We start from the raw sequence: 22644 nt of genomic DNA, 5'->3' as shown, positions 1-22644 counted from the left end.
AAATGAATGTCACTAGTACCTGTGTTAAAAGCAGGCGCTCCAGGAGGACCAGGCTGACCAGGAGAACCTGGAAAACCTGTATCTCCAGTTATCCCCGGATAACCAGGAAAGCCGGGATCACCTCGAGGACCTAGGTACAAGCAAATTAAATAATCACTGAAGACTGTTCATCAGCACACATAGGAGTGTGTGTGTGTGCATGAGAGATTACAAGATGCAAGTACACTACTTCACACAAGATCATGAAAGTGTATGAAAGTGAAAAATATTTCCTGATACCTTTAATTCCATCTGCTGGTTCCAAAATCGGTCCAGGTGGACCTGGGTCTCCTCTGTCACCCTAAAAATGAATTACAAGTATGCTGCTGTGAAACATATTTCTGTTTGTGACATATTTGTTGTATTTTTCTGGTTTTGTGTTCTTACTTTTAGGCCAGGAAAGCCTGGTTGGCCTGTAAAACCTTCATCCCCATTGAAGCCCTACAGAAGAAACAGGAGATGGTTGGTATATAATAATCATATACCAGAGGATAGAAATTGTTTAGATTGAAGAATTTCATATCTTACTTTTCTTCCTGGGAGCCCAGGAGGACCATTCAGACCAGGTGCACCCTGCCATAAATAAATAACACAGAAAAAGAAATTCAGGTAGATTCAAAAACAAATACAGGATTTTACACTTGAACACATAACATACAACTATGAGATGTAGTGTAAAATGACAAAGAGCCATCTAAAATATTGTACCCAATGGTGAATCACATAACCTAATAGTAACAGAACCTACCCTCGAGCCTGGCAAGCCCAGGATTCCCTTTTCACCAGTCTCACCTCTAAAACCACCTGGGCCCTGCATATGCGCAAAAAAATACGGAATTTGTGAGCCAGTTTCAAATGACAACATATCAAAAAAAGCTAAAAAGCTGTCTTTTGATTACTCACTGTTGGTCCTGATCTCCCAGGAAAACCTGGATTACCGGCATAGCCTTTCTCACCCTGAGATAGAGAGAGAGAGAGAGAGAGAGAGAGAGAGAGAGAGAGAGAGAGAGAGAGAGAGAGAGAGAGAGAGAGAGAGAGAGAGAGAAAGAGAAGAAAGAAGACTGAGCATTCACAATGTCACTTTGCGGTTTTAAATCATATTTAAATCATATTTATGTACCATGTGACTGGGCTTGGCATTAAATAGCTGTTTTACTCCTCCTGCAGATATTTAAACTGTTTTTTTTTCTCTCCAGGTATTTTAGTGAGAAAATACCATAAAACTTTTTAATGAATATGAGAAAATATGTACTGTGAATGTAAAAAAATTAACAAGAGCAGACTGCCTGTTAATGGAATATCAATGATACCGATATTTAAAATGAGGGTTGCATTTCTTGTTATTCTCATTATTATCAATGTTGTGCTGCTTAATATTTTGAGGAAACATTAAACAAAAAAAAATCAGGATTTTTTGATGAATAGAAAGTTCAAAAGAAAAACATTTATTTTGAAATACAAATCTGTTGTAACAATATAAATGTCTTTACCGTCACTTTTGATCAATTTAATTAATTCTTGCAGAATAAAATCATCAATTTGTTAAAAAAATAATTATATATATATATTAGGGCTGTACTGTCCTAGTCGATTAGTCGATTAGTTGGTCGATACGTTCTGGTTCGACCAAAATTCTGATTGGTCGATTTTCTGCCGCGTTTATTTCATCAGTTTTGCCGCGCTGAGGCGCGCTCATTTCATCAGGTGGAAAGCACTAACTGCTAATGGTGGTATTTTCAGAGTACCCTTGTTTCACTGTAACAGTCTGTCTTCAAAACACCCCCCTTGTTTTCACCTTTTTTGGATTAGTTCAACCCAAGAGAGAGCGTCGAGCGTAGAAGGTTTGATGCTGAATATTATTTATTTAATTGTGAGAGCGTTTAATAGTCAGTCCTCTTCTAACATGTCAACAACAAAGAAATCGACAGTGTGGCAGCATTTTGTTAAAATTGATAACAGGAAAAAGGTCGAATGCAAAGTTTGCAAGCAACAGTTTTCCACAGTTTGACGACAAACATGACATATCATCTAAAAGTGGTAAGCTCACTTGTCTGCGTTAGCTTGCCCTGTCTGTTTTGAGTAGGCTATGAACATATCAGAATTAGCATATTTCAATGTTTTAGTGTGATAACCTAACTTTTTTATTTTTTATTTGGAGCCTAATGCGCAATTGCGCTGTGCTGTTGGTTGTGTTAGTTTTGAGCCTAGGATGCTTTATTTCAGTTATGCACTTTATTTCGTTTCTGCTCTTGATCTGGTTTGTTTAATAAATATTCTTTTTTTATTAAAGTGGACGTGCCTTTTGTGTTTATTAAGAGTAAAAGCTTTAAGTTAATAGTCTATTCGTGTCTCAGCTGCGAAGCTGAGCTCATGTTCAGCCTCGCTCGGTGCGAGGACATGCACGGTGAAATAATAGTGTCTGACAGTTATAACTTATTATTATAACATATGACAAAAATAATTGTCTAAATTATGTTGCATATTCCTCAACAGTTCTTGTGATGATATCACTAGTTGACAACATAGTACTATTTTCGGAAATCATAGGCTATGATATTGCGCAGGTGCACGTGATGCAGCGCTGTCAGAGCTGACAGACTCGAGTGTCAGACTCATTTCAGTGCAAAATAATTAGGTAAAAAACGATTTAATATACTGCAAATAGGCTAGTAGTTGTTTATGTTTATTTATAATTCATTTAGGCGGACAACAAGGCTATAGTACTGCGCACAGTGCGCATCTAATTAATTTAACGTTTTATTTTCTAACGTCATTTTTAGTCGATTTTAGTCGATTTTTAGTCGAAAATTTCAGGACTTCAGTCGACCAAGATTTTCTTTGGTTGAGTACAGCCCTAATATATATATATATATACAGTGTTCAAAGCTGTAAGTTCAAAAGTTTATGCAGAATTGTTGCCTCGCTGCTTTATCAGGCAATAATTTAGCAGGCAGCAGACTTTGCACACGAAGGTACCTCACAGAAGTGATTTCAGACAGACTTCTGAGGCAGCATAACGGTTAGGGTTGGGTAATTTTCTCTTTGTCTTTTGTTGTTTGATTAGTGTTATTATAGAGACGGCAGCTGCTGTCACTTTAAGAGTTGCCCAATATAGTTACATCCATAGTTACACAAGCCGGCAGCATAGAAAACAGCACACGAGTCCTCTCGCGCTTGCAAAGTCATACTGAAATGCTCACAAAGGAATCGATTAGAGGAATCGAAATGTTAATTTTATAACTAGTATCCGATTCCTGAGCCCAGAATTGGAATCGATTTCGATTCCCAACCCTAATAACGGTTTAATGATCTACAACAAAATAGAGAGATCTTTAGTTTATAACTAAGCGAATATTTAATTAATCAATATTAATTTATTGCTAGAAATAACAGCAAAAGTGGAAAATGTTGTTCAGAAGCCATCTTTATTTTTAGCTCAACTGTCACTGAACATACTGTATAGGATTGTGAGATCTCAAAGGCAGCGAAGAAAATATCTATGGTGCTTTCAAAGACCACTCAGATGACGGTATCGCAGGAGACAGGAAGCCAATATTGGATTTGGATGTTTCTTGATGCCTTCCTACCTTGGAATGCATCCATCGAAGGCAGCATTTTTAAGCTTTCGGACGCAGCCAATGTTTCAGATATCTAATTTGAAACTTGAGCCAAAACACTTCAAATGATTTTCATTGTCCAGGCCATTATCTTCATTAGATAATGATATTCTTACATTTGTGTAATATTCATACTTAAGTGTGGCTGAAGTATCCTCCTTAGGGCCACTGCAAATATGCACACATAATTTAAAGGAATCACAACATGTAAATAGGAAAATGTTGGCGTTATTTTGTCACTTATTGGGAACAGTATGCTAGCTGGAGTCATTTACCTCCAGTCTTTGTGCTAAGCTAGGCTAGTGGTGGGTGCGTCAGACAGAGTTACGGCACGCACAGAGATGTATGGACTTATCTAACTCTGGGGGATACGGTGAATAAGCTAAAGTCCCAAAAAGTTGGCGTGTTCCTTTGAGAAAGCACCTTTGGAAATATTAGACTTAAAATCATTTGTCACATGTGACTGAAATCACCACCAAATATGAAGAATTTACAAACACCACCCTCAAAGTTCACCACAGGGTGAAGCATGGGATTTATCCAGTAAGCACGAGGTGGACGTCACCCTCCTGGATAGCAGGCCTGAGGTATAGAGTAAGTGGACAAAGAAACTGTAAAAAAAAGAAGTTGAGGAGGACGGCGTCGATTGACGGCATCCTAGTTCTAGATCCTCGCAGCTGCATTTTCCTCACAAACCTTAGTTCCTTTGTCTCCTTTTGGAAAGCCAACAAGCTCCACCACTCCATTGACCAGTGGGAGGCCTGGGTCACCGGGCGGGCCCACATCTCCCTGGATACGGTAACCAAGGAAGAGAGATTTTTTTTTATATGGGCAAGATGAGGTGTGATGGGGAGGCTGTTTGGAGACGGTAGCGGCGGAGCATTTTGAGGAGGTGGCATGTGGTGAGAAGTTTTTTGGGGTTTTGAAGAAGGACGTTAAGTGGACTGTGACCACTGCCGGAGCAGCGAGGAGATCAGGGTGAGAAGGAGATGAATGGACACAGGAAGAATGAAGGAGCTTTGGTAATGAACCACACTCAACACAATGGATGTGTCTGTATCTCTCCCCATTCAATCATTATGCAACTAACCATCCCCCCTTTGTACTTTCAAGGTCTCTATGATGTGTATTCTTTGTGCAAACATTTTTATAATTGGTGTTGGTGGTGGGGGGGGTTACAAATATAAATCCCGTGATTGTGTGAATGTTCCAGACCAATTTCCTTGGAGCAATTTCCCCTGATGTGGTTCAGTGCCCTCCAACGCTCCTCTCTCCCCCACCATCCATCCCTCTCACCCTAGATCTGCCCCTCCCTAGGTTGGCATCACCGCTCCCCTGTGTGTTACCTTCTCTCCTTTGTTGATAGTGCTTATTGCTGGTGCGTTAAACTGAACGGCCGGATTGCCCCTGAGTCCCGGTAGACCAACTTCCCCCTGAGATCCACAACACAGACATTTGACACATTAGAGCCCAGGACTTTATCAGAGAGAGAGAGAGAGAGAGAGAGAGAGAGAGAGAGAGAGAGAGAGAGAGAGAGAGAGAGAGAGAGAGAGAGATAAGGAGTCAAGGTCAGGTAAAGAAAAAGCATAAAAGTCTCAAGAAAGTTGTGAAAGCAAAGGGTATTGAAAGAGTGTGAGAACAACAAATTATTTTTTTCCAGTAAAAATGTCTCAACATCCTTAAAACAATATATATCCTGAGTTCATATTTCTCACTCCATTAGCACATTTAGTTTAGTTTTAACATATTTAATGAGGTTTATGCCTAAAACAAGACCCCCCCCCCAAAAAAAAAAATCTAAACTATTGTTCTAAAGAAATTAATTATAGTTATCTTCTCTGAAAAATCTTCATCTGATGCAATTTTGCTCCCTAAGTAAATTGATCTTGTTTGCAAAGACCCCATTTTCAATCATTGATGAACATAGTTTTCTGTTTTCCTGTTTTCCTATTAACCCTCTACCGCACACATTATGATAGACTTATAGAAAAAGATATTTGACTCTTTTTCTTTTCTTAGAATAGCTTAACTTGAAGTGCTGTAAAAATAAACAATAAATTGGAAAAAATATTACAAATATATAAACAAGAAGTCTGTGACAATGAAGTGTTTGAAAAACAGGCTTCAGTTACATCAAAACAATGAACCATAATTTGCTATTTACTGGTCAGTAGTCAGTTAAACAAATCCTTCAAGAATTTAAGCATTAAAAGGGATAGTCTACCCAAAAATGAACATTCGGTCATCATCTACTTACTCTCATGTCATTCCAAACCTGTATTACTGACTTTCTTCTGCAGAACACACATATTATATTTTGAAGAATGTTGGAAAATTAACAGTTTCAGTTCCCTTTGACTAAAAATACAATGGAAGTCAAACGGAACCAAAACTAGTTCGTCAACATTCTTCAAAATATCTGGGTGAGTAAATGATGACAGAATGTTCATGTTTGGGTGGACTATAGCTTCAAGTTAACAAAAAATAAATAAATTATAGTGCAGAATGAGTCATTTTTGGTCATTATTCCCTAAAAGAGAAAGACTGTAAATATGCAGTGTATACTTGCTAGATGTGAACTTTATTTTTCCTTTCATTCTCAGAAAAAAAGGTACAAAAGCTGTCACTGGGACAGTACCCTTCAAAATGGTTCTAATATGTCCCATTTAGGTACTAATATGTACACGTTTGGTACCAATATGTACCTTTGAGGGACTTAAATGCACTCTTTAGGTACAAAGGTGTACCTTTTGAAAAGGTACCGCCACAGTGACAGCTTTTGTACCTTTTTTTCTGAGAGTGTTCAATGCTTAGCGTAGACTAGCATATAGAGGGTGCCAAAGCTAACACACATAAACTAAAAGTCACAAAACTATATTAACTTTATTTGCATTTACATTTTTACTGGAAAACCAGTTAAACAAAGAGAATGATAAAGAAAAAGATTTTTACAGAGGAAAAAAACAGGAAAGCAAGATAATGAAGTGATAGAAAATGACAGAAATGAAAAGTGAGAGAAGCAGGACTAAGGGCTCCTTTAATTATAGTTACTGCTACAAATGCATGCATATTATTGGTGAACTCCTTTATTTATTTATTTTATTTCATAGATTTATCTGACAATTTCAATTGATTGCATATAGAACTAACTGGTCCTTGTTTTCTCGTGTTCTGTGGGTTAAGTGTCCCAACCAAAGGAAACAAAGGCACACAGAAGATTGGAGCAGGTGATTCCAGCACCAGAACGGATCACTCAAAAACAGCAAATTGAATAGCAGCTCAGAGATTTCAAGTGAAATATGACAATACTCTTACACTGACTTTACAAGTCATGAAGAAACTGCTGGTACTGTTCTTTAACGTATGCAATCTGTGAACTGCCATTCAAAAGTAAAGGAAATTACATTCCAAACTTTGTAGTGTTACCATGCTTATTAGTAAGATTCAACTGTGTTTTCCGCATTGAACATACCATAGGGATATATTACTTTATATTGCAGGAAAAGGCTTTTACTATGTGTAGTGAGTGTTGAGATGAGTAGAAACATACTGAAGTTGGGTTAAAACATATATGAAACAAGATAGGCATGCTGGCAGTACAGAACTATTTGGAAAAGAGGGAAGACAAGAAAATCTAGAGGGAGTTGATAAGAATGAAAGAGTGATGCAGAGTTATTGTGCAAAAGACAAAAGCAGTATAATCTTTTAATGTCCAATCCAAAAGACAGAAAGAACTTCTTAGCTAGCTTGTTATTAACCAGTTCCCGAGCAGACTAAAATAACATTTGAACTGAATGTTACACTATAAACATTCTCTGAGTGTGCCAGTCTCGTTACAGAGTGGTGTCTTATTGTACAGATATGTGGAAAAACGTTTAGTGCTTGAATGTATGGATTGTAAGACCCCATGAAATCAAAATGATAATTTTGGGGCTTTTAGTCCATGTCTGTTAGCTTTCAGGCCATCTACAGTCGTGCTCAAACGTTTACATACCCCTTGCAGAATCTGTGAAAATGTTAATAATTTTAACAAAAATAAGAGGGATCATACAAAATGCATGTTATTTTTGTTATAGATGTTTACATATAGTCCACAAGACAAAAAAAAAAAAGCTGAATTAAAAAAATTACCCCATTCAAAAGTTTACATACCCTTGATTCTTAATACTGTGTGTCATTACCTGGATGATCCATGGCTGTTTTTTTGTTTTGTGATAGTTGTTCTCGAGTCTCTGCCCAATGTTCTTGAGAAAAATCATTCAGGTCCTGCAAATTCTTCAGTTTTCCAGCATCTTTTGCATATTTTAACCTTTGCCAGCAGTTACTGTATGATTTAGGTTCAAACATTCACTGATGCTCCAGAAGGAAACACTTTTGAACAGGATGAATATGTCCAAATTATTCTTATCTTGTTTAAATATAACTTTTTTTTTCATTTAGCACTGCCATTCGGAAGCAACAGAAGATACTTACATATTTCCCGGAAGACAAATAATGTACGATTTACCTTGATCTTCAAATTCAATTCAAATTCTGAATTGCAAAGCTCTTAATGCATCATGTTTCCTTCTGGAGAATCAGTGAATGTTTGAACCTTTTTTAATAGTAATGACACACAATATTAAGTATCAAAGGAATGTAAACTTTTGAATGGGGTCATTTTCATAAATTCAGCTCTTTCTTTTGTCTTGTGGAATGTATGTAAACATCTTTTATGTAAAATATAATGTTCAGGACAGTACTAAATAAAAAAATAACATGCATTTCGTGTGATCCCTCTTATTTTGTTAAAATAATGACATTTTACAGATTCTGCAAGGAGTATGTAAACTTTTGAGCACGACTGTATATGCTAGTGTACTACTAAATGTTGACGAATTTTAACATTTAGCAAATATAAGCATTTAGATTTACAGTCTTTCTTTTCCAAGAAAGAGATATTGATGAATTATCTTGCACTACACAGACTTCTGTCCAATCTGAAAATGTCTCTCTCCTGCAACCAGCCAGCATTACAAAATTATGGTTATTGACTGTGAAATAATTAAACCCAAATTACCATTTAAATAACAAGGCCGCGAGCAATTCGATATGATCTCTTTCAACGGGTAATACGTCATCACAAGACAGAAAACTGTGGTCATAAAGCAATTTTTGGGGGGTCTTTAATGTCAGAGACACTCAGAGAAGTGTTTGTTTATGGTGTTGTTAGGCCAATTAACCACCAACAAACACATGCAATCATATCAGCATAAAAGCTTTCATTAAAACATTCAAACAAACATGAACAAACACACAGGACTCAGCTAGAGAGATCTAAATCTAAAATGCATCTTAAGTGTTAATGGGACAAATACGTTGACAGTATTGGATGAAATTAGCACAACCTAATGAAGCTAATGGGGAAAACTAAAAGCAATTGTGTGTGGGAAAACTGCTTAGTTGCTGGCAAGTTGATGAAACCCATACCTTTTCTCCTGGCTCCCCTTTGTATCCTTGACCTCGACTTCCCTGTAGAATAAGCAGAGACATTCAGCAAACTTTTATGTACGGATATTTTAGCCATTCTGGAGTCAGAGGTCACTTTCGATACTTACAATTTACATCAGACAACTATACAATACTTAATATACTTTAATTCCAAGGCAAGTTCTTAAAAGTACATAAATGTTTGCACACTGCCCCCTGTCTGACAGGAGGATAAAGTGTTAAAGATGATAGGATCATGTAACATAAAACATGCAATTTCAAAATTGTCCCTTAGACATCTGAACTTACTGCAGGTCCAGGAGGACCAGGTGGACCAGGTAGACCCTGTGGAGGGAGGCAACGGTGAAATTACAGTCTTTATACGGTAGGTAGGTACTGTAGATAGTGCACGAATAAAAATATGCAATAGATAGATAGATAGAGATAGATAGATATAATACATACAGGATATCCCTCTGGACCTTGGGGCCCCATTGGACCTGAAAATCCCGCTGGACCTGGAGGGCCGTCGGTGAGAAATGACTAAGGATTTTACAAAAATGTGTAGTTACAAAAAGGCAACATTTGTTTTTTAGTCAAAAACATCTGTATTCAAAGTTTTCTGAAGCCACGTGATATCTTTGTGTGACAAACAGTGCAAGTCATTAGGCTATTCACAGATAATCTTCACCTCTAGTATGCCATTACCTACTACAAACAGATCAATGATTCAGTTGAACTTGAGAAGCGGATTGGTCTGAATCATTAATGAATCATTCAAACAGCTTTGTGAACTGGATCAACTGATTGATTGAAAATATTCAGTCGCTCATGAATTGGACATAGCTTCTTTTCTCATAAACGTGTCATAAAGAGCTACAACAGATGTCAAGATTTTCAGTAGAAAAATGACATTTTAAAATGACTATAATCTCAGCTATAAATCTGCTCTACAGAAGACGGTACTGTCATTATTCACCTCAAATCAGTTCAATGGTGATTCAATTCAGCTCAATAACAGTGTAAATGTAGCAAAGTTCATTAATTATGATCAAATTATAATCAGTTTCAGCTATAAGGCAGCTCAACTTAAGGTGATGGTGTCACTATTCAGCTCAATTCAGATTGAATGTTGATTCAATAACTGTCAATGTTGGAAAGTTCATACATTTTAAAACGACTTTAAAAGTTTTTGTTTTCTCATCCAATATATTGGATGAAAATAGTGTCAGTACAGAATAGTGTCAGTACAGAGAGATCGATAATATTTTCTGAACATTAATAGTCTCTTTACACATGAGTTAAAAGGGTCTCTTTTATGATCGTTTTATGGGTTTATTTTAAGCTAGAAAGCTCCAGTCCTCATTCAATAAAAGGTACACTATGTAACTTTTTTTTTTTTCTCAAAATTAACAATTAGTCAATGCATAATCAATACTTCTTCCAAAACATGTTTTTGTCTTAACATGATTCACTACGCTTATTATAAGTGTTTGTATTTTAAACCTGACTGAATGAAGTTGCGTACATTCATCACTCGCCAGTGCGCGTCTCGAAATGATGTAAAAGCAAGAGAGATGGTGCTTTTATTACTCAACAGGTGAGTAAGGTACAACCCCATTTCCAGAAAAGTTGGGACATTTTGTAAAATGCAATAAAATTCACAATCTGTGATTTGTTAATTCTCTTGAACTCTTTTTTAACTGACTAAAGTACAAAGAAAAGTTTTCCACTGTTTTCACTGACCAAAATAATTGGATTTTGAAAAATATAAACAAATTTTGATATTGATGGCTGCAACACACTACAAAAAAGTTGGGACAGAGGCTAAATAAAAGTGAAATGAATATAAAGGTTTGATTATCCAATTCTTTTGAAACAGTCCACAATGAGTAGGTGAATTGGTAACAGGTGAGGGTATCATGTTTGGGTGAAAAAGGAGCTTCTCAGTCTTTGCAAGCAAAGATGGGTCAGTCTGTGTTGGGCAAAGCAGGAGACCTCCGTTGAATGTGCGTGACCTTTGAGCCCTCAGATGGCATTGCATGAGAAACCATCATGCTATGCTACTCTGTTAAATTACCACATGTGCTCAGGAGTACTTTAGAAAACCATTTTCACTTAACACAGTCTGACGCTTCATCAAGAAATGTCACTTGAATCTCTGTTACGCAAGGAGAAAGCTATACATCAGTTCTATGTGGAGATGCCGGCGAGTTCTCTGGGCCCAAGCTCATCTCAGATGGTCTAGAAGACAGTGGAAATACTGAAAATATTCCACTTCCAAAACTGCAACAATTAGTATCCTCAATTCCCAAATGATTAAAAAGTGTAATTAAAAGGAAAGGTGATGTGAAACAGTGGTAAACATGCCTCTGTCCCAACTTTTGTGAAGTGTGCTGCAGCCATCAAAATCAAAAGTCATTTATATTTACACAATAAAATTAAGTTGGTCAGTGAAAACATTGGAAATATTTTCTTTGTACATTTGTCAGTTAAATAAAGGTTCAAGAAAATTAACAAATCACAGATTCTTGATTGTATTCCATTTTACAAAATGTCCCAACTATTCTGGAAATGAGGTTGTATTTTATTGAACAGATAAACTGCCATATGCAGCTCTCTTACAGAGTTCATTGTAAAAAAATATCTAATGTAAAGGGTCATATATTCACAAAGGCTCACACAGAGCTGAAGCACAACCAAAACAATATTCTTCCACAAAATGTATGCAGTTTAACCACTAGAGGGACAAAAGTTACATAGTGTACCTTTAAACATGTTGGTGAGTAAATAATGTAAATTCATCAGAGAACTACACCTCTTTTTAACACAGCTCTCAAATGTCAGTGATCAATGCTCATATCAGCCCCTCTTTTTATTAAAACAGCAGAAAAAGGTGTTAACCTTCTTACATGCGCTGCACACACCTGAGAAGATTTAAAAACCCCAGGTTATATAAAAGATGCATGAGGTGTTGAAAATGACAGAGGGATTTTCCCAGACAGGTCTGCATTCCACACCCAGATTTACAGCTAACTCACAACACATATTATTAATAGGGCTGTCAGTAAATGCCACATTTGGATGTGTATATGAGTGTGTACAGTGTACATATAAAATGTTGGCATGTGTGATATGCTTGGGTTTCATAAAGAATGATTGTAACTTACTGGTCTTGGAATAGTTATATAATACGGTTCTCCTTTTTGACCTTTTTGACCACTGTATCCCTATAATCAAGTAAATAAAATAAAAAACACATGTGAATATGAAAACTATAGATCTACAGTGCTATGCATAAGTTTAGACACCCATACTAAAGTTGACTAAAAAGAGGAATAAAAAATCATCTTTTGGAAACTGAACTTAATGCCTTAATTAAAAAAATTAGGAAAAATCCAACCTTTAAGGACACCAATTTTCTTTGTGAATGAATAATTTATTGTAAATAAATAAATGTTCTTCCTTAAAATACAGGGTGCATAAGTTTGGACACCCCTATGTTAAATTCCCATAGAGGCAGGCAGATTTTTATTTTTAAGTATTTTTAAGTATTTTTTTTTTAGGATACTATGCATCCTGATAAAGTTCCCTTGGCCTTTGGAATTAAAATAGCCCCACATCATCACATAGCCTTCACCATACCTAGAGATTGGCATGGTTTTATTTCAGTTAGCCTAATAGCTAGTTTGATTTGCATTGAGAGATGATCTTATGGAAAGTACCCCATGCCAATCTCTAGGTATGGTGAAGGCTATGTGATGATGTGGGGCTATTTTAATTCCAAAGGCCAAGGGAACTTTATCAGGATGCATAGTATCCTAAAAAATAAAATAAAATAAAATACTTAAAAATAAAAATCTATTTTTGGGAATTTAACATAGGGGTGTCCAAACTTATGCACCCTGTATTTTAAGGAAGAACATTTATTTATTTACGATACATTATTCATTCACAAAGAAAATTGGTGTCCTAAAAGGTTGGATTTTTCCTAATTTTTTAAATTAAGGCATTAAGTTCAATTTCCAAAAGATGATTTTTTATTCCTCTTTTTAGTCAACTTTAGCATGGGTGTCTAAACTTATGCATAGCACTGTATATTTTTATATTATTAAAAATACAGACATATATTGTTATATATAGCATGCAACTTGAGTAAAAAAATAGACACTGCAGTTAGCACTTGATAAGATGGTTTCTTCATTTAGAAAGTGAAACTGCTACTTTTATTTAAATTGGTATATATTTGATGCTAGCTCCCAAACCCTAAAATGCACATAAAGCCCTTAAACTTACAGGAACTCCAGGATTACCAGGAACTCCATCACGGACTCTGTCACCTGGGTCACCTCGTGTGCCATTACAGCCGTCAAGACCTGGGGGTCCCTGGGGCCCCACTTGACCAGGGTGTCCCTGTACAGCATGGTAAAAACAGCTTAGTCAACTATTTTCAGAGAAAGGTGAAATTATGGTAGACAAGAACTGTATACTCACAGGAACACCATCATTTCCAGAAAAGCCAGGAACACCCATTGGGCCCTGTCAAAAAATAAATAAAAGTCACAAAAAATGGCATTTTGAGACCTGCACTCCCTCGGCACCCTATTGCAGCGTGGGACAAGATTTGAGGGGTGAGTGAGGGTTACGGGAGAATACAATTATTTGCAGGGCTCCCGCAAAATAGAAATATCTAAAGATAAAATATCTAAAAACAAATAAATTGTTATTCATCTATTGCACAAAAGCAACAAAGTTTTAAGTGCCTTCCCCTGTCTGCTGCAGCTTCTGATTGCTTTTAGAGGGAAAAGCTGCCCGTAACTACTGGTCTGGGTTCAGTTTTGTCTGTAATAATGACATATTGGCAAAACATTTGGCATGCGATCCAGTGCGTATCTGTGTTTGCGCTCTGGAGAGCGTCAAAGGTTTCTATTTACAATGTGTTTTTGCAGTGTTAAGCAACATAGCCAATCAAAAACATATCTTTTGAGTTCTTGAACCAATCAGAGTTAAGTTAGAAGATCTCTATTTTGTACCACCATGTGCACTAAACATTGATAATTAATATCCATTAAGTATTTTAACAAAGCAGAAAAGGATATGTGTTATAAATTATAATTCCCCTGCATATACCAAAGTAATCTGACCTTATCTCCATTTAGTCCAGAGGGTCCTTTGCGTCCTACATGGCCCTTTTCTCCTTTGGGCCCAACTGGCCCCGGGCCCCCAATGAAACCCTCAGGACCACCGATGCCCACTTGTCCAAGTTCCCCCGGTCGCCCCTAAATGGAGACAAAAATGGATGTAGCAGTTACAAATACAAATGCCTCCTTAAAATGAATTGCTATGTTGTATTCATCACTTGTAAGTCGCTTTGGATAAAAGTGTATGCTAGATGAATACATTGAAATGTAGCATTATGTTTGTGCATAAGGGAATACACATAAACCAAAAACCTACAATTATATCAAGTTGCTACTTTAACCATGCACTTTTTATGGCAGAAAAAAGTTATAATCAGTAGTATTTTATTATTGTGTGTTTTAGTAGAACACATTTTAAATGTCAAGATAAAATAAAATGACTTGTTTGTAATTACCACTGGTAATACTCACTGCTGACCAAATGGTGGCGACACAATCCAGCATTTTAACTCAATGCAGCTGGTCTCTCTACATAGAGTACATAATATTTATTGATAGAAGTATTTAGGGCATTGCTTATAAAAGGGCAAGTAAGAAATGAGTAAGTCGAAAAGGAGTAAGTTTATCTGAATGCAGCACACAGGGCTTCCAGAGAAGAGCCAAGCTGTGACTGCAGGTACACATCCCAAGTGTGCAGACTCGATCAGACCCTCATTCTGAAGTATTCACACATAAAACAAGACTTTAACTGAAGATGAGCATATGCATGGCCGTGCTTGCTCTATATGGTCAGATAAAGCTGCAATTTCTAAGATATTTATATCTAAAGAGTTAGTTCAAAATGATCATTAGAGCTGTGGCACTGTGGTCAGTTCACATGATATGAAGAGCCTGCAGGATTGTCTCCGTCATGTATCATATCCCGATTCTGGTCCTCACTACCTCCTTTACCTTCCTATCTCATCTACACTGTCCAGTCCCGTAAAGGCAAAAAAACAAAACCTACAATTATTCTAGCTCTATATTGGAGACCCATTAGGTGATTGAACAGCTGAGCATAAGTCCTTTAATTGATGTTTCCAGATTTTACTCTGTTAGTTAAACTAGTTATTTCATAGCATGAAGGAAGATGAGGACAAAGGAGAGCTCACTTACTGTATGCATCAATCCTCTAAAATTTCTTAACCTGCATCTCTTAATATTCAACAATGCATGATTAATCTAGTGCAATGTTAGATCTGTGAATGTTGAGTGTAAATGTTTCTGTGTAAAATGCATTATACTTTAGCAATAAATTTGTTGTCAAATGGCCACAGGAAATTGCATGTCTTGAAAGCAAACATTTCAAACAAACCTTAAATTCAAAACACAATGTCTAAATATAATGCAACTGCTGGTGTGAGAAGCAGGGTTTTTTTTTTTTCTTATGTTGCTGGAGAGAATCAAGATTTTGCAACTCGCCACATGGTACAATATTACAACAACAACAACAAAAAAACAGATCTGGGATATGCCATCTTAACAGGATAACAGCCACAAAAATCCCACAATCCTTTAGGGGTGTATGCACGCATGTGCCATTACAGGGTGTGTGTTTTTTTTTTTCAATGAACTTCAGCCATAGGAGAGAATTATAGAGCATTAGTGTGGAAAATACAGAACAAGATAATAGAAAGTGTAATGTTTCAAAGCAACTAGCTTTGTAGAAAGTTTCTTTTTAAACACTTTAATGTGGTTTCATTTTATCCTTCAAGCTACTCCTCTAAACAGTGATGGAGGGGGAAGGAAGGAATGTGTCACTTCTTGCCCACATAAGCCATCAGAGGCTTAACATTTTATCTGAGGTTAAACCAGACAAGCAGTCTTGGTTTGAGACCACCAAGAATTAAACAGTTTGTGTAAGAAAAATATCCATATTTAACACGTTACAAAGTAAAATTCTAGCTTCCGGACCAAGATTTAATACGGACCGAAACAGCAATTCACTGCCATTATAGAGCTAGGAAGAGCCAGGACAAGAATGTCATATACACCTAGGATGACTTGAGGGTGAGTAAATCATGGGCTAATTTTCATTTTTGGGTGAACTATCCCTTTAAGCTGCAGTCGCGCTAAACTGAGCACACAAATGTAATTGCATACCTTTGAATGAAAGTCAATGGAATGAAAAGTGTAGTGTCACTGTCTCTTTAGAAGTTGCTTGTAATCCCGAAGACCTTTATTAGCTGGTACAGGTGTGTTTAATAGAGTGCTGCAGGGATGATGTATTTTAGTAGGCTAAAACCCGGAAATGAGTTAGCATTTTATAGCACTTCCATCGTCCTGAAGTCAATGAGGTTTTTAATAGATATATTTTCACATTTTATCCTACATCATAAAATACATCCCTTTTTTTCTGTTGTTGTAGTGCTTGCTTGTCTTGAAAAAGGTGGTTGCTCACAAGTAGCTAAATGGGAATACAAATGTTGTCGGGGACATTAAATATTATCACACCGAACAGGAAAACTCATCTACACACTATAGTCTGCTTTCACAGCCTCATTGTGTCTATAATCATGCTCTTGCAAACTATTATAACTTGATCTTTCATGGAAAATGTTTCGTAAATAAAGATCGAAAGAGTTGTGAGTCTTGTTTACAGCCTATTGTTAGCTTTTTACGGCTGCCAATTGTATTTAGGCTTCAAAATTATTAAATGTTGTGTTAATTTGTGAAGATCATGATGATGAACAAAAAGTGTAAAAATCATAAACTTTTGTTAGTCACAGAGCTTATTTTCTGCAATAATCCAGAAGCCAATGGAAAAATCCTATTGGGTTTTTGTCGAGGGAACCAGAGTGAACCAGTGTTCCGGGCTGGCCTACAAAAATACATCATCACTGCAGCTCTATTAGCTCTGGGGCAAGGAAGAAAACCAGCCCTCAAGGAACAGGAATGGACATGGATTGGTGACTTTGGCATTGCCCTTCAGAAAACATAAAAATCTACAACCCCAAATCAGAAAAAGTTGGGACACTGTACAAATTGTCAGTAAAAAAGGAATGGAATAATTTACAAATCTCATAAACTTATATTTTATTCACAATAGAATATAGATAACATATCAAATGTTGAAAGTGAGACATTTTGAAATGTCATGCCAAATATTGGCTCATTTTGGATTTCATGAGAGCTACACATTCCAAAAAAGTTGGGACAGGTAGCAATAAGAGGCCGGAAAAGTTCAATGTACATATAAGGAACAGCTAGAGGACCAATTTGCAACTTATTAGGTCATTTGGCAACATGATTGGGTATAAAAAGAGCCTCTCAGAGTGGCAGTGTCTCTCAGAAGTCAAGATGGGCAGAGGATCACCAATTCCCCCAATGCTGCGGCAAAAAATAGTGGAGCAATATCAGAAAGGAGTGTCTCAGAGAAAAATAGCAAAGAGTTTGAAGTTATCATCATCTACAGTGCATAATATCATCCAAAGATTCAGAGAATCTGGAACAATCTCTGTGCGTAAGGGTCAAGGCCGGAAAACCATACTGGATGCCTGTGATCTTCGGGCCCTTAGACGGCACTGCATCACATACAGGAATGCTACTGTAATGGAAATCACAACATGGGCTCAGGAATACTTCCAGAAAACATTGTCGGTGAACACAATCCACAGTGCCATTCGCCGTTGCCAGCTAAAACTCTATCGGTCAAAAAAGAAGCCATATCTAAACAGGATCTAGAAGCGCAGGTGTTTTCTCTGGGCCAAGGCTCATTAAAAATGGACTGTGGCAAAGTGGAAAACTGTTCTGTGGTCAGACGAATCAAAATTTGAAGTTCTTTTTGGAAAACTGGGACACCATGTCATCCAGACTAAAGAGGACAAGGACAACCCAAGTTGTTATCAGCGCTCAGTTCAGAAGCCTGCATCTCTGATGGTATGGGGTTGCATGAGTGCGTGTGGCATGGGCAGCTTACACATCTGGAAAGGCACCATCAATGCTGAAAGGTATTTCCAAGTTCTAGAACAACATATGCTCCCATCCAGACGTCGTCTCTTTCAGGGAAGACCGTGCATTTTCCAACATGACAATGCCAGACCATATACTGCATCAATTACAATATCATGGCTGCGTATAAGGATCCGGGTACTGAAATGTCCAGATCTTTCACCAATAGAAAACATTTGGTGCATTATAAAGAGGAAGATGCAACAAAGAAGACCTAAGACATTTGAGCAACTAGAAGCCTGTATTAGACAAGAATGGGACAACATTCCTATTCCTAAACTTGAGCAACTTGTCTCCTCAGTCCCCAGATGTTTGCAGACTGTTATAAAAAGAAGAGGGGATGTCACACAGTGGTAAACATGGCCTTGTCCCAACTTTTTTGAGATGTGTTAATGCCATGAAATTTAAAATCAACTTATTTTTCCCTTAAAATTATACATTTTCTCAGTTTAAACATTTGATATGTCATCTATGTTGTATTTTGAATAAAATATTGAAATTTGAAACTTCCACATCATTGCATTCTGTTTTTATTCACAATTTGTACAGTGTCCCAACTTTTTCTGATTTGGGGTTGTAGTTGTTTCATTTAAGGTAAGTGGTGCGACCTCTGCCGACCAGTGAGTCGACTGTTCTGATGGTTTGAACTGCATTCCAACACCAAAGGAAATGCACTAGACAAGTGGAACTTCTTAAAAACCACTATAGCATTCTTCTCCATTCCCACAAGCCATTACGAGACCGTGATCTGCTCTCATCTGTCTCCTTCACACTCTGCTTCATATTTCAACTTGTAAACATCGATATTAACAACACGAAGATGGAAAAAGTGACTTCCAACCACATTAGCGCGCACTAGACTGCTTCGTTTGTGGCACAAATCTGCCTCCTCACAATGGACACAATAGAACTCATTCTGCCTTTTTAAGCCAACCAGTCTTACTCGCCTGGCTAGTGAGCAAGCACCTCACTTCCTGTCGGAACGTCCAACAGAATCCATGAGCCAACAGATTCCCCCGGCTCAGTCCTGTTGGCTCTGAGGATTTGGTAGGAACTATTGTTCGTGGGCAGCGAGGCTCAGGCCTGATTTTACCTGTCGCGCCATGTGTTCATCGGGAGCGGTGATGGAAGCAGCTTTAGGAAACACATCAGAAAGGGGTAGGGTGCGGACTGAGTGATTCAGCCTTGATAACCAAATTTCTCGGAGTGCACCACCCCGCGTGCAGAAGCGAAAGAAGCAGCAGTGCCAGGCAGACACCAGAGAAAACACACACACACTGACTCAGCAGTCTTTCTCTTGTTCAAAACTTAACCCTGCAGGCATGCTAATGTGATAAATGAATGAGTCACAGTGTGTTTAAGTGTGCGTGCAAAATGTATAAACTGTTTGGCATTTAACAATTTAATGATTTTGTGTGAGACCTTCATCATTCAATATTAAAGCTTTCATAGACTTTCTTGGAACATTTACCTGCTTTGCTTCTCTATCAACTAATTTTGCAGCAGACTGTAAACAAGACTGTGCCTGATTGGATGAGATTGTATATGTCTGTATAAACATACTGTATACTGTATGCATATAACAGGGAACATCCCCATAACTTCCACTTAAGTTCCTTAAAAGTTATGTAAATGTTAAGACAAAATGTTCATATAATGTTTATGGAAAGTTCTTATAATGTTACTATACGTTATCGTAATATTGAGAGAAAACATTCTCAGAACGTCCTTGTAATGTTATTTTATTTGCTGAATGTTTCTATAATGTTATCATAAAATGTTCTCGTAATGAAGAGAGAAAATGTTGTGAGAACTACGTATGGAACGTCCTTACAATGTTATTTTTACTTGAAGAACATTCTCATAACATTGAGAGAAAACGTTCTTAGAACAACATTCTCAGAATGACTTTATGATGTTATTAATATTTTCTGAATGTTTTTGGAATGTTGCATAAAACGTTGTGAGAGCAATTTTAATGAAACGTCCTTACAGTGTTATTTGTTCTATAAGTCTATGGTAATTTTTTTGTACAGTGCTTTTCACAATATACATTGTTTCAAAGCAGCTTTACAGAAAATGATAATGTTATAATGTTTATAATATCTTAAAATCTTCATGCCTTATAGTCACATTTAGCAGATTCCCAGCTCACAGGGAACACTTTCAAAGTTAACTGGTCTTTAAAAAAAGTTATCAAAACGCTAACACAAAAACGTTATTCATATATTGTTCATGGAAAAATATGTTCTTAAATTGTTTTGCTAACATTCCCATTAAATTATGAAAACGTTATATTTCTGAATGTTTTTTAAACCTTTTAAAAAAAATTTATGTACTAAGAAAATCATATCGAAAATTTTCTGAAAGTTCAAAACATCAGTTTTTTAAATAATGTTTTCATAACTTAATACAAAACAATCTAAGAACATATTTTTGTTAGCTGGGTATAACCATGGAGAAGTTTGCCATACAGCTAAAAGACCATGGAACTTATATTTCAAATTTAATCTGTTACTGTGGGGTAAAAAAAAAAAATCTATAAAAACAGGGCACCTTAAAATTATTTGGGAAAAAATAAATAAAATAACAGATTTGACAATGGCTATTTAGAGGTCTCACTTTTTTCATTTAATATTTTGGCTAATAAATTGATATTAGAATCAAAAATTATTAAATAAAGCTGCACACAAGAAAAACAAACATGATAAGGCTGTCAGCAAAAGCTTATGACAATTTTCAATCAAATCAAACATTTTTGGCAATACATTTTCCATACAAAATAGATCCATGACAAAGACATTTAAGCATAAAAATTCCATAAACTATGTGTACGCAATAACAATGCTGGAGGCAAAGATTAAAAATGATAAAAAAGATAGTGCTAGCGCTATGCATACACTAAACAGTGTTTTGCAATCTACCAGCATATAGGTCAAAAAAATTGCACTGCTGTAACCTCATATCAGATTATACATCAGATGCCATGATTATATCTTATGTACAGATGTAGTCATATTATTATTAGTTACATATAATCTGTGATGTGTTCAACCTTGAATGTGTTTTATAAACATACATTTTTGCACTGGTACTTACATCTGATCCCCAGTAGGGGACAGTCTTATTTCCAAAGACACTGCTGAAGTTTCATGCAAAGAAAGTGTGGTTAATAACCAAGACATTTTCTAACAACTTTAACCTGTTAGGTCAAGACATCACACCAAGGGTCAAAAGTTACAAGAGCCAAAAGTCATGTTGGGGTCTTTGTGAAAATGACCTCTCACCTCCTTTAATCTCATTATGAATGATTTTTTTTTTTTTTGCCTTAGAATAACAGCAGAGACAAGGATACAGAACGCAAACATATAGGAAGTCTAAATAATTTACATCTAAATGTGACTTTATCAGTCTTGTTAACCTAATCTGCGAGAGTACACTTGGTTAGTCTAAACAAGTAAGGATTGTTTACACTTCTGTATCAACACGACACCTGGCTGTTCATAGTAAGTGCGTACTATGTATTTACATACACTTTAAATGTTAGATTTCAGTCAGACTAAAACAATAATTCATCATGTAAATGATTTCCCAGAAAACAAAAATATGTTCTAAGAAAGTTTTGCTAACGTTCCCATTTAGTTATGGAATTACTATGAAAATGTTCTCGGAATCTCTCTCTTTTTATATATATATATATATATATAATTTTGGGAATGTTACATTTGGGAACATTAAGGAAATGTTACATTTGAATGTTCTCTGAACATTCTGAAACAAGTAGTAACATTTAAAAAAATGTCCAACTAAAAATGTTTTGAAACAAACGTACCATGAACCATGTATAAATAATGTTTTTGTGCTAACATTTTGAGAACATTATTAAAGACCAGATAACTCTTAATGATCATTTTATTAACGTCACTGGAAGAACGTTATGTTAATGAATGTTAACCAAAGTTCTGAGACCGTTCTCTGGGTTTCATTCATTAAGCATGCGTACGCACACATTTGTGCGTGAAATGTGCGTACAAACGATTTTAAGAACAAATAACCATTCACCAAATATTTTGTAATAAAATATAGGAACAACTAAAACCACACGTACACAAAAAGCACTTACTCTGTACGGCCTTATAATCATATTAAGAAGTTATATTTCATCCTAACATGACTATAATTATATTGAAGTATGTTGCATTAATTGTATTATATAATCCATATAAAATTATATAATAAAATTACTAAATAATACAATTTAATCTTAAATACATTCCATCATCTATAGTTAAAGGGTAAGAAAAGCTGCATTATATAATCTGAATAACGCAGATGTACTCGTATATATAGCTGGCCAATGAGAGCTCTGTAATCTGGATAAAATGTGT

General features: G+C 36.3%; 1 protein-coding gene across 2 annotated transcripts in view; it reads right to left on the bottom strand.

The window, feature by feature from the left end:
• Positions 1-22644, bottom strand: part of col4a6 (collagen, type IV, alpha 6) — a 110381-nt gene that overhangs the window by 28081 nt on the left and 59656 nt on the right. For both annotated transcript variants that reach the window (XM_079866208.1, XM_079866209.1), the window contains exons 5-18: positions 14270-14404; positions 13620-13664; positions 13422-13538; positions 12296-12355; positions 9591-9668; positions 9435-9470; positions 9126-9167; positions 5003-5089; positions 943-996; positions 788-850; positions 568-612; positions 427-480; positions 280-340; positions 20-130 (exon numbers count right to left, since the gene is read on the bottom strand). In XM_079866208.1, the coding sequence (XP_079722334.1) occupies positions 20-130; positions 280-340; positions 427-480; positions 568-612; positions 788-850; positions 943-996; positions 5003-5089; positions 9126-9167; positions 9435-9470; positions 9591-9668; positions 12296-12355; positions 13422-13538; positions 13620-13664; positions 14270-14404 (988 nt within the window). The remainder of the gene's footprint in view (positions 1-19; positions 131-279; positions 341-426; positions 481-567; positions 613-787; positions 851-942; positions 997-5002; positions 5090-9125; positions 9168-9434; positions 9471-9590; positions 9669-12295; positions 12356-13421; positions 13539-13619; positions 13665-14269; positions 14405-22644) is intronic.

The sequence above is a fragment of the Squalius cephalus genome (genome assembly GCF_949319135.1).
Source record: "Squalius cephalus genome assembly, chromosome: 3".
NCBI lineage: Eukaryota > Metazoa > Chordata > Actinopteri > Cypriniformes > Leuciscidae > Squalius > Squalius cephalus.
Note: the sequence above shows the minus strand (reverse complement) of the source record. Positions and strands in the feature narration are given on the sequence as shown.